The sequence below is a fragment of the Aotus nancymaae genome, unplaced genomic scaffold (genome assembly GCF_030222135.1).
Source record: "Aotus nancymaae isolate 86718 unplaced genomic scaffold, 86718_ANA_hifiasm-v0.15.2.pri h1tg000041l, whole genome shotgun sequence".
Taxonomy (NCBI): Eukaryota; Metazoa; Chordata; class Mammalia; order Primates; family Aotidae; genus Aotus; species Aotus nancymaae.
In genome coordinates, this window is record NW_026988455.1 from 11,752,359 (window position 1) to 11,765,132 (window position 12,774).

Here is a 12,774-nt window from a genome sequence, read left to right on the forward strand (position 1 = left end):
TCTCTTCCATTGGCAGAGTAGCAGCAATGATAGAAGTGCTTGAAGAAAATAAAGTGTATTCAGGGAGATACTTTAAGAGGCTGGTGTATGGCTCAGATGTGAGATAATAAGGATCTAATCCAGGAAACAGAAGATACTAAAAAATTCTGAAAAAGGCTGATAACTTTATTAACTATATATTGTATAAAGAATAAAGAGAGAAACACAGAGGTTCTAAGATTTTGACCTGGAGTATTTAGCAATATAGATAAATGAGATTGAACATGTAACAGGAGAATGAAAAAGACAGAAACCAAAAGTACAAATATTCTAAACATAATACCAATTTTCTTTGTAGAAAAAAAGGTTAAGAGCCATATTATGTAAAATAACAGTATGAATCAAGGTTTTAAACCAGATAAGAGAAATATAGGGCCTTCTATATTCTACATACGTATTACCCTTCTTCTGATGTGTTAACTTGTCTCATGAAATTAAAGCTTTACTGGAACCTTTTTAAATTAATTTTATTAAAAGAAATGTATATATAAAAGCATATTTGTTTAACTTTCTATTCATAAAATATAGAAGATATTTTCATATAAGAAAATAAACTATTACTTAACAAGTACATCATCAAATAATCAGTATTAACCAAAACAAAGGCCTAAATGTTGCTAATACAAAATTAGTTCAGGGAAGGAGACAGATTTTTTCTCAATTTTAAATGCTTATTTCACTACACTTTTGAGAACAGGCAAGTAAGTTACACTGTTTAAGTAAGAGATAACCAATGACTTGATATATATGTATTTTTTAATACCTTGCTTCAGTTCCATATAGACCCAGTAGATAACAAATTCTGCTCCTGGGAAATTCTTTGGAACTCATGACCAAAAGACAATAAATGTATGAAAAGTTAGTAACAGCATTACTACAAACATAATCAACTAAATATTCACTAGAGAAAAGTTACAAATAGATGAGTCTCAAATGCCAAAACATAATAAATACTATTCCTTATAGTATGTGCCCTCAAAAATTTCATTTAATTAAAATGAATGAAAAATTTCAGGCCAGGTGTGGTGGCTCACACCTGTAATCCCAGCACTTTGGGAGGCTGATGTAGGAGGATCATTTGAGGCCAGGAGTTTGAAACCAGCCTGGACAATAGAGTGAGAACCCACCTCTACAAAAACAAAACTAAAAAATTAGTCAGGTATAGTGGCACACACCTGCAGTTCTAGCTACTTGGGAAGCTGAAGCCACAATCACTTGAGCCCAGGAATTCAAGGCTGCAGTAAACTGTGATTGTGTCAGCCTGGGCATCAAAGTAAGACCCCCATCTCTACCAAAAAATAAAACAGAAAAGAAAGAAAACCTTTCCTCATCTGGGTAGCTGACAAAATTTGAGCTTAAGAAATTTACATCTTCATTAGCCAGAGAAATAAAAAAAGTCACAGTCACAAAATCAGAAATGATGCAAAGAACATGAGGTAAATATCCATTTGTTGTTCAAGAGATATGAATTAATTAAAAATTGTTCACATGTCAGCAATTTATTTTCTGAGCAGCCATATTTGATGATATAATAATTCCCAGAGGAAACTGAATTTAAAAGGGCCATCTTACTTTGGACTTTTATTTGCTTACCTTTTCCAAATCTGTCTTTCTATAGGTACTATCTTAAGAACTTTAAAAACGGTTTAGTGGCTTAACTATTTTTTGGTTAAAGATGTCAAGATAGTCTTATACTCTAGTAATGCCACTGGTCAAATTTGCTATATATAGTCTATAACATGCATATAGTATAAAATGATAATAGTACAATCAGAGTAATCTAAATACTATCATATTTTCTGGGCATAAATATAGAGAAGTAAAAACATTAAAAAATAGAAAACTGCTTACGGTACTATCTAGACATAATTTAGGATTATGTGGTGAAATTACTTTGCCATCCTAGAAGGATAAAAGTAAGTATTCTGAAATTGCCCAAAATTTTTCTAGATCAAAAATACTACACATTGCAGTATTAATGTTAGTCTAAAGTAGCTAAATGAATAGTTTGGGAAAACTTAGCTTACAAATGGGACTTAACTAGCATGCCACCAAAATAAACAAGCTCTGCAGCACAGGTGAAATAATGTACCCGAAAAAGCAACAGAAAGTTGTAACCTCATAATATCCTATTTTCAAAAGGCTATTCTCAGAAGCCTCTCCCCACCCCACTCTCTTTTTATAATGGCTACAGAGATAAAGGAGCTGTATAAAAAAGTAGGTTGGTGGTCAAATGATTTTCAACAAAGGTGCCAAGAGCATTCAATGGCAAAAAGACAGTCTTTCAACAAATTGTGCTAGGAAAACTTGATACTCACATGCAAAAGAAGTTGGACCCTTTCCTTACACAAACAGACAAAAATTAACTCAAAATGGACCAAAGGCCTAAATATAAGAGCTAAAACCATAAAACTCTTACAAGAAAACAGAAAGAAAGCTTCATAACATTGAATTTGGTGATGATTTCTTGGATATGACACCAAAAACAAAGGAAACAAAAAAGAATAAATGAAATACATCCAAATTTAAAACTTTTTTCCATCAAAGGACACAAGCAACATAATAAAAAGGCAGCCTAGAGAATGGAAAAAAATATGTACAAATCATGTATCTTATAAGGAGCTAAGACCCAGAATAATAATTTCTACAATACAACAACAAAAAACAAAAAACAATTTAAAAATAGGCAAAGAATTGAATAGACATCTCTGCATAGAAGACAAACAAATGGCCAAGCAACATCTCTGCAAAGAAGATAAATAGCCAACAAGCATATGAAAAGATGCTCATGATCACTAATTGTTAGAGAAGTATGCACCAAAATCAACCAACCACCTCATACCCATCAGGATGGTTATTATCAAACAAAGCAAAGTGTTGTCAAGGATGTCAAGAAAATGGAACATTTGTGCACTGCTGGTATAGGACTGAAAAATAGTCCAGCCACTACAGAAAACAATGTAGCAGTTCCTCAGAAAAAATTACAAATTTACCATATTATCCAGGCTTCTGTGTATATATCCCAAAGAACTGAAAACAGCGACTCAAGGAAATATTTGTATACCATGTTCACAGCAGCAACCCAAGTATCCATCAACAGATGAATGAATAAATAAAATGAAGTATACATATACAATGGGATATTATTCAGCCTTAAAAAGAAAAGAAATTCTGGCACATGCTACAACATGAATGAACCTTGCAGACATTATGCTAAGTAAAATAAGCCAGTTGTAAAAGGACAAATGCTGTATAATTCCATTTGTATGAGATACCTAGAAAAGGCAGATTTATAGTCAGAAAGTAGAATGGTAACTTCCAAAGGCCATTGGGAGTGGGAAATGGAGAGTTATTAATTAATCGGTATGAAGTTTCTGTTTGGAAAGATGAAAAATGTTCTGGAAATGGATGGTGATGATGGTTGTACAACTGTGTTTGTACTTAATACAACTGAACTGTACACTTAAAATGGTTAAAATGGTTATTTTTATTATATATTTCTACCACAATAAAAATAAAGTTTGTTGGTCTCATACCCCAATAGAGAAATATTTTTCCTTTTGTTGTTCATAAACTGAACTAGCCTTACTAGGCTTCTTGGAAATGTGAACCACAAGGATCTATGGGCTTATTTCCTACAATATTAGCAAATCTGATTTAGAACTTCTAATCTGATACCTTGAGGATACCAAATGCATATTTTTACCCAAGGGCACTAATATATTTTCTGCCTTTAGTTTCTATTCATACCCGTCTAGCAGCACATAAAAACAAGTTATTTAATGACAAAACCTTTCAATTACTGTTTAAATCAGGGTAACAGAGAAGAAAGCATTATCAAATATTCAAGCACCATACAAAAATTTGACACAACTGTATTAGTGAACAAACTAGATTATAATTCTCAGACTATCAAATTCAGCCACCTTCCTATAAGCAGCTACGCAAACTATCATAGCTCATTTTTCATGTAACCTATTTCTCTAGAGTTAATTGCCCATTGTGTAAGCCTGAAATTATCCAAAATTTTTTTTAAATGCTAAAGAAATTTTACTAATATTTTAGCCACTTATGTCTACATGAATCGTGTTATAAAACTCAGTCTATACCTTGTGAAATCCTTAAAATGATCAAAGTCCTTAAAAAAGGAGAAAGAAATTTAAAAGGATCAACTCAAAAAAAAATCTATAAAATAGATTCTATTATCTATAAACCATGGGATTAAAAACTGGTGATAAAAAGACTCAATGTTGTTACTTCTCTGCATCTGCTGTGCAAGACAGAACTGCAATTTTCCCATATGTGATGTTTTTCCTGATTAAGTGACTTATTACACAGCAGGACATTTATCATTTAACACATGTACAAGTAAGATAGTATAATCATACCTGAGAAAAAAGGTAAGACATGACAAAGTCATCAAGAAGAGGAGCTTCAGCACCTCGAGATACTCCATGCCGATAGGTTCTATTGTTGCCGCTGCAATACCAATGAGGAAAGTAAAATCTACAAGACAATAAAAACATTTGGTCAGCCTCCAAATAGTTCAAATACAAACATACTATCAATATATAGTCACCTACAGCATTCTGAAAGGTATTATCTCATACTTAGAAAATCTCACAGCTAACAGTATTAAATATAAATTCGAGACAAAAGGATATGTGGATAACACTACAATAATATAGGCAGAAAGTATAAGAAATTTAAGTGTAAAATCAGTATACTACCTCCTTCAGTGCACAGAATGTAGAAGCAATAGGAAACAAAAAATGTAGAAATAAAATATTAACAAAAAGTAAAAACATAAATTAATCCAGTAACATCGGTAGAGAATCTGAAAATGCTAATTTGTATAAAAACAAGTAATTGCTGCTTTAGAGAAACAGAGGTTAAAAACTTTCCTTCAAAGAAACAAAAAATACTCTATATTGATTCTTTTAGTAACACATTTATTAGGATATAATTCACATACCATAAGTTCACCCACTTAAGCATTATACAAATATTACCATAATCTAATCTTAGAACATGTGGCCTTTCTGTCTACCTTCTTTCACTCAGCATGTTTTCAAGGTTCATCCATGTTAGAGCATGTATTATTACTTCATTTCCTTTTATTGGCAAATTAATATTTCATTGTATGAATATACCACCTTTTCCTCATCCATTCATGCCTGACAGACATTTGGGCTGTTTCTATTATTTTGCTATTGTGAATAATGCTGGTATGAAGAGTCATACACAAGTTTTTGTGAATATATGTTTTCATTTCTATTGCATATATATCTAAAGGAGAACTGCTGGATCATATGGTAACTTTGTTTCCAAAGCAGCTGTGTTTCCAAAGTAGACTGTGTTTCCAAAGTAGCTGCACCACTTTACATTCCCAGTAGCAATATATGGCATCTAATTTTGTACAGATTCTCTAACACTTGTTATTGTTTGTCTTTCTGATTTTTGCCATCCTTGTAGATCAATTATTATCCCATCGTGGTTTTGATTTGGATTTCTCTAATGACTAATGCTGTTGGGCAGCTTTTTTTGTTGTTGTTGTTTCATTTTTATTTTAAAAATTCCCTAAATTATATGGCTTCCAGGGAGCATCAGAGAAATGTAAATGCCATTTCTGTACACTTGATAAAGCAAAAACTAGACTCACAGCCACTGCCCTGGCATTGCCCCAAGCCCTGCTGGGGGACCTCCACTCCCCCGCCCCAAGACCGTCCTAGGGGATTGCCCGCCAGTCCAGGGCGACCCCCAGGCCCCTGCACATACACCTGTGGGGCTGGGTCTGGGGCTTTAAGGCATTTCGTCTTCATTACTGTAGTTTTGTAATAAATTTTGAAATTGGGAAGTGTAAGTTTTCAAACTTTGTTCTTTTTCAAGATTATTTTAGCTGTGCTAAGTCCCTTTGCTTTGTTGTCGATGTTGTTGAGACAGAGCTCTGTTGCCCAGGCTGGAGTGCAGTGGCACAATCTTGGCTCACTGTAACCTCTGCCTCCTGGGTTCAAGCGATTCTCCTGCCTCAGCCTCCCAAGTAGCTGGGATTACAGGTGCCTGCCACCACACCCAGCTAATTTTTATATTTTTACTAGAGACAGGGTTTCACCATGTTGGCCAGACTAGTCTCAAACTCCTGACCTCACCATCTGCCTACCTCGACCTCCCAAAATGTTGGCATTACAGGTGTGAGCCATCGTGCCCCATGTCCCTTTGCTTTTTATATAAATTTATGATTAACTTATTTCTGAAATAAAGACAGCTAAGATTTCAGCAGGAATTGCACTGAACATACAGATCAATTAAGGAGTATTGCCATCTTAAAAATATGAAGTTCTCTAACTGTTAGATATCTTTCCGTTTATTTAGGTGTTTCCTTAATTTCTTTCAGTGATGTTTTCTATTTTCCAATGCAAACATTTTACACTTCTTTTGTTAAGTTTATTCCTAAAAATCTGTTATGCAATTGTTAATTTTTTAAATTTCATTTTTAGACTGTTTTTTGTGTATAGAAATACAACTGATTTTTATATATTGATCTTCTATTCTGCAAATGACCTGAGCTAATTTATTAATTCTAATAGTTTTTTATTAATTCCTTAGGATTTTTAATACACAAGATCATGTAATCTGTGAATATGTAATAATCCTTTGGTATCTACGCAGTACTGGTTCCAAGACCTCCCACACATCTATCTACGCAGTACTGGTTCCAAGACCTCCCACACATATCAAAATCTGCAAATACTCATGTTCCTGATATACAAAGGCACAGTATTTGCATATAACCTGTGCACATCCTTCAGTATACTTTAAAATCTCTAGACTACTTATAATACTTAATACAATGTAAACATTATGTAAATAGTTGTTAGACTGTGGGTAATAAAGACAAGAAAAAGTCTGTACATGTTCAGTTCAAGCACAACTTTTTCCCAAATGTTTTCAATCTGCAGTTGGTTTAATCCATGGATGTGAAACCCATGGAAACAGCAGGCTGACTAGTTTTACTTCTTATTTTCCAATCTGAATGCCTTTTATTTCTTTTTCTTGCCTAATTTCCCTAGCCTGAATCTATAGAACAATGTTAAATCAAAGTATTAAGAATAGCTATACTCATCTCATTCCTATCAAAGAGAGAATGCATTCAGTCTTTAACCATTAAGTATGACATTACTTTTGAATTTTTTATAGACACCCTTTAACAAATTGAGGAAGTTCCTTGCCATTCCTATTGGGTTTTTTTTAATATATATAGTGATAGGATGTTGGATTATGTCCAATACTTTTTCTGTGTCTATTGAGATGATCATGTGGTTTTGGTCCTTTATTCTATTAATGTGGTGTATTATATTGATTGATTTTTAGAAGTTACACTAACCTTTATTTCTGGGGCTAAATCCCACCTGGTCATGGTATTTAATCTTTTTGTAAACATATTGAGTATTCCTAATCTAAAAATCTGAAATCTGAAATGCTCCAAACTCCAAAACCTTTAGAACACTAACCTGATGTGCAAAAGAAATATACATTAGAGCATTTCAGACTTTAGAATGTTAGATTAGGGATGCTCAACCAGTGTGTACTCTGCAAATATGCTAAAATTTAAAAAAATCCAAAATCCAAAACAGTTCTGGTCCCAAGCATTTTGGACAAGACATACTCAAGCTGTATTGCTAGATTCAGTTTGTATTTCTTGATTTTCTACCTACAACCTTGGTTTGTAGTTTTCTTTTCTTCTAGACATCTTTGTCTGAATTTGGTATTAGGGTAATACTGAACTCATAGAAAGAGTTGGGAAATCCTCCTTCCTTTTCTATTTTTTGTGAATAACTGGTAATAATTATTTTAATGTGCGATAGAATTCACAAGTGAAGCCATTACTAATTTGATTTCTTTACTTGTCATAGACCTATTCAAACTTTCTGTTCTTTCTTTTAGTAATTCCTGTAACTTGTGTCTTTCTAGGCATTTGTCCATTTCATCTTCGTCCTATAATGTGTTGGCATTAGCTAGTTAATCATATCAGATCGCTGGCTTCAGCGCATAGTTATAACTATTCATTATTCTCATAACTAGTGACACTGAGAATTTTTTTAAAGGCCATTAACTATTTGTTCTTCTTTTGTTAAATACTTCTTCATGTACATTAAGTAATTATTTAATGGATGCAGTGTTTTTAATTTTACATTTATAAGAATACTAACCCTTTGTTTATTTGATTTGTGGAAACTATCTTTACAATTTGCCTTTTAAGAGGAAACCTTCAGAAGTTTGAAAATTTTTATAGTCAACAATTGCAATCATTCCCATATGATTTCTTCCATTGTTTTGCAGCTTACATGGTATTTTCCCATGAACTTGAATTCAATTCCAGTTCAGACTTTTATAGTTTGATTTTCTTTACATTTGTTTACACAACAATCTGATTTTAAATCAACCTATAACTTATCTGATATACATTATAAAGAAGCTGAAATTTTATCCAAACAGCTAACCAACTATCCCACCACCATTTATTGACTAATCTCTCCCTTAACATGAAAATATTTCTTCATATATTTCTATATGTATGAAGGTGTACTTTCAAGCTATACTGGCCCCGTCATTCTCATTATTTAGGTTATGGTTCTGAATTTAATTATGTGGCTTTAATAAAAGATACATTTTGTAGTTTCATACAATGTGAAAATATTTCCTGGGACAAAGTATTTTAGAGTTGCCAGATAAGTCTTCTTTCTCATGGCTATCTTATTTAATAATTCTAAATTAACATTGTAATGTGTCAAATTTCCTAAAATGCCTTTGTTAGGATTTTTGATTGGCTTAGAGTTAAGCACATAGCATAAGAGATATTGATCTTTGTATTATTCCATCTGACCATTCCAGTATTATGTCCTAATTCTTCATATTCTACAAATAAACTTCTAATTTTCCTATACTGTCTTAAGTTTCTTCTTATTAAGACTATTCCTGGTTAGTTAAGGGTTTCTGTAGCTATATTGAATAGGATCTTCTTTATCTATTATATAACTGGTTGCTTATATATAGAATGCTATCAATTTTTTGTACATCTGTGATTTATTTGAACATTTATTGACTTTTTTCACTAATTCTGTCTTTTCAATAATTATATCAAAAATAATATTTTGAACTCAGTGAAAATTATACATCAGTATATTATATATCAGTTTGCATCAGTAAATGCAAACATATTCAATTGCGTATTTTTATACAAAATAGGGGAAGGGAAAGAAGTAAAGCAATACTAAAATTTATTGAGAGAGCACCAAGTGATAGCCACAATAATAAATACTATATATACATTATTTCTTTAATGAAGTACACATGAGGTGGTTAAGATGCAAGCTTATGAAGCAAACTAGGCTTGGATTTCAACCTGACTCCCAATTCGCAGCTATGTGAACATGAATAAATTTGAGTAATATTATATCCCAAAGCACAAGATTCTTTATCTTTAATTTGGAAATCTAATACTTCATGAAGTTGTGATTAAAATTAAATTACATACATAATTAAATTACATATATAAATATATAAATATAAAATTATATATATATAAATGCTTAGAAAATGACAGATATTTGTGAGACACAAATCAAATTTGTATCTGTTTTATCCTTTTGAGCAAAAAATAAAAATACTTCTAGATTTCTCTAAATAGGCATTACACATTATCATAAATTATATAAATTAACTTACAATTTGAGGCTGCAAATAAACACTGGGAAAAGTCTCTTTTCTTCATGTCAACTTTTTAAAAAGTTATTTATAAAGATGATGTGTGAAATTGCATTTTATTGTACAAAACATCAAATTTCCTTGAAAACCAGTAATATCCCAAATATTTAGGATGTTGTTAATAAAGGCCATTCTGATTTTTTTTACTTATTTAATTATAATTATAAGGAGTTAAGTGGCATCCCACTAAAACAGCTTTATTCTCCGAGTATTCTATTTAAACATGTATGAACAGTTTTTCTGATGGAGAAACAGAATCTTAAATGAGTGCTAACTAATTGTTCCAGGTCTCTGATATTAAGTACCTTGCAATTAAAAAATATTTGATAATTTCTCCCACTTTGCCTTTTAGCATTAAGTGAGTTACTTTACTAAAGAAAGTACCTTATTCTGTAGAGTACATTATCCCTGGTTGATTCATCTACGTGGAAGACATGGTTGGGTGGATACCAGATCCTTTCTGTTTCACTCATTAAAGCAAACATATTATGATACAAAGGTGTGATGCCTAGAAAAGAAGCAGAAAAAGAAATTATTAAAGGTACATAGCAGAGTATTTACATAGCATCTATAATTTGTAATGAGGCTGAAGTAACAACTCTTAAAATCAGAACAAAATGTAGTAGCACTCAAAATCTTTTGATATACTACCACTTACAACTGAATTATTAATCACACTTTTTTAATACAAACATATTTCATTTTATTGCACTCTGAGTTATTGCAATTTGCAGATATTGTGGGGTTTTTTCTTTACAAAATAAGGATTTACAGCAACTCTGAATCTAGTTAAGCCTGTTAGCACCAGTTTTCCAACAGCATGTGCTCACTTCATGTCTCTATGTCACATTTTGGTAATTCTTGCAATATTTCAAACTTTTTCATTATTATTATTATATCCGTTATGGTAATCTGTGATCAGTGATCTTTCAATTACAATTGTAATTGTTTGGAGTCACCATGAACCATGCCCACATAAGATGACAAACAGAAGCAATAAATGCTATGCGTGTTCTGACTGCTCCAGCAATAGCCATTCCTGTCTCTCTCCCTTTCCTTGGGCCTCTCTATTCCCTGAGACACAACAAAATGGAAATTAGGTCAAGTAACAATCCTACAGTGGCCTCCAAGCATTCAAGGGAAAAGAAGAGTTGCATATCTCTTACTTTAAGACAAAAGCCAGAAATGATTAAACTAAATGAGGAAGGTATATCAAACGCCAAGATAGGCTAAATACCAGGCCTCCTGCACCAGTCTGAATGCAAAGAAAAAGTTTTTGAATGAAATTAAAAGTGCTACTGCAGTGAATACATAAATGGTGAGAGCAAAACAGCCTTACTGACGATATGACAAAAGTTTGAGTGGTATAGAAAGGTCAAACCAGCCACAGTATTCCCTCAAGCCAAACCCTAAGCCAGAGAAAGACCCTAATTCTTTTCAAATCTATGAAGGCTGAGAGAGGTGAGGAAGCTGCAGAAGAAAAGTAGGAAGCTAGCAGAGGTTAGTTCAAGAGGTTTAACTAAAGAAATCATGTCCCTAACATAAAAACATGAGGTGAAGCAGCAAGTGTTGATGGAGAGATTGCAGCAAGTTATCCAAAGATCTTGCAAGGATCACGGATAAACAACAGATTTTCAGTGTAGACAAAACAGCCTTCTATTGGAAGAAGATGATTTCTAGTAGTTTCATAGCTAGAGACAAGTCAGTGCTTCACTTCAAAGTTTCAAAGAACTGAATGACTCTCTTCTGAGGAGCTAATGCAGCTGGTGACTTTTAGTTGAAGCCAATGCTTACTGATCATTCTGAAAATGTACGGCCCTTAAGAACTATGCTCAATTACCCTGTCTGTGCTCTATAAATAGAACAGCAAAGCCTCGAAGACAGCACATCTGTTTATAGCATGGTTTATTGAGTATTTTAAGCCACCATTGAGACTTAAAGCTCAGAAAAGATTTCTCTCAAAGTATTGTTAATCATTGACAATGCACCTGGTCTCCCAAGAGCTCTGATAAAGATGTACATTGAATTTCATGTTGTTTTCATGTCTACTAACACAACATCCATTCTGCAGCCCATGGATCAAGGAGCAGTTTGAGTTTCAAATCTTATTATTTGGGAAACACATTTTGTAAGGTTATGGCTGTCATAGTGTTTCCTCTCATGGATCTAAGCAAAGTAAAGAAAAACTTATGGAAAGGATTCACCATTCGAGACATCATGAAAAACATTTATAGTTCATGAGAGGAGGTCAAAATATCGACATTAACAGGAGTTTGAAAGCGGTCGTTTCTGACTCTCATGGATGTCTTTGAAGGATGTTATCTTCAGTGGAGGAAGTCACTAGGATGTGGTAGAAATAGCAAAAGAACAAGAATTAGAAGTAGAGCCAGCAGATGTGACCGAATTGCTGTAATTTCATGATAAAACTTGGATGGACGAGGAACTGCCTTTTATGGGTGAGCAAAGAAAGTGGTTTCTTGGGATGAAATCTATTCCTGGTGAAGATGCTGTGAATATTGTTGAAATGACAACAAAGGATTTATAATATTACATCAACTTAATTAACAAAGCAGTGGCAGGGTTTGAGTGAATCGATCCCATTTTCAAAGAAGTTCTACTGCAAGTAAAATGCTATCAAATAGAATTGCATACTACAGAGACATCTTTCACAAAAGGGAAAAGTCCATTAATGCAGCAACTTCACTGTTGTCTTATTTTAAGAAATTGCCATAGCCACCCCAACCTTCAGCAGTCACCACCCTGGTCAGTCAGTAGCCATCAACATCAAGGCAAAAGTCTCCACCAACAAAAAGATGACTCACTGAAGGCTCAGATGATTGTTAGTACATTTTGACAATAAAATATTTTTTAATTAAGATATGTACTTTATGGACATGATGCTATTGCCTACTTAACAGACTACAGAATAATTTAAACATAATTTTTATATGCACTGGAAAACCTAAAACT

At 33.0% G+C, this 12,774-nt stretch overlaps 1 protein-coding gene across 3 annotated transcripts in view; it reads right to left on the minus strand.

Annotated features, from left to right (window-relative positions):
- The window catches only part of JAK2 (Janus kinase 2), a 123,147-nt gene that overhangs the window by 64,866 nt on the left and 45,507 nt on the right, over positions 1-12,774 (minus strand). For 2 of the 3 annotated variants that reach the window (XM_012454553.3, XM_064361473.1), the window contains exons 4-5: positions 10,189-10,312; positions 4,428-4,545 (exon numbers count right to left, since the gene is read on the minus strand). In XM_012454553.3, the coding sequence (XP_012309976.1) occupies positions 4,428-4,545; positions 10,189-10,312 (242 nt within the window). Of the gene's footprint in view, positions 1-802; positions 1,020-4,427; positions 4,546-10,188; positions 10,313-12,774 lie in introns of those variants that run through there. The other variant, XM_012454554.3, reaches the window with a different exon arrangement.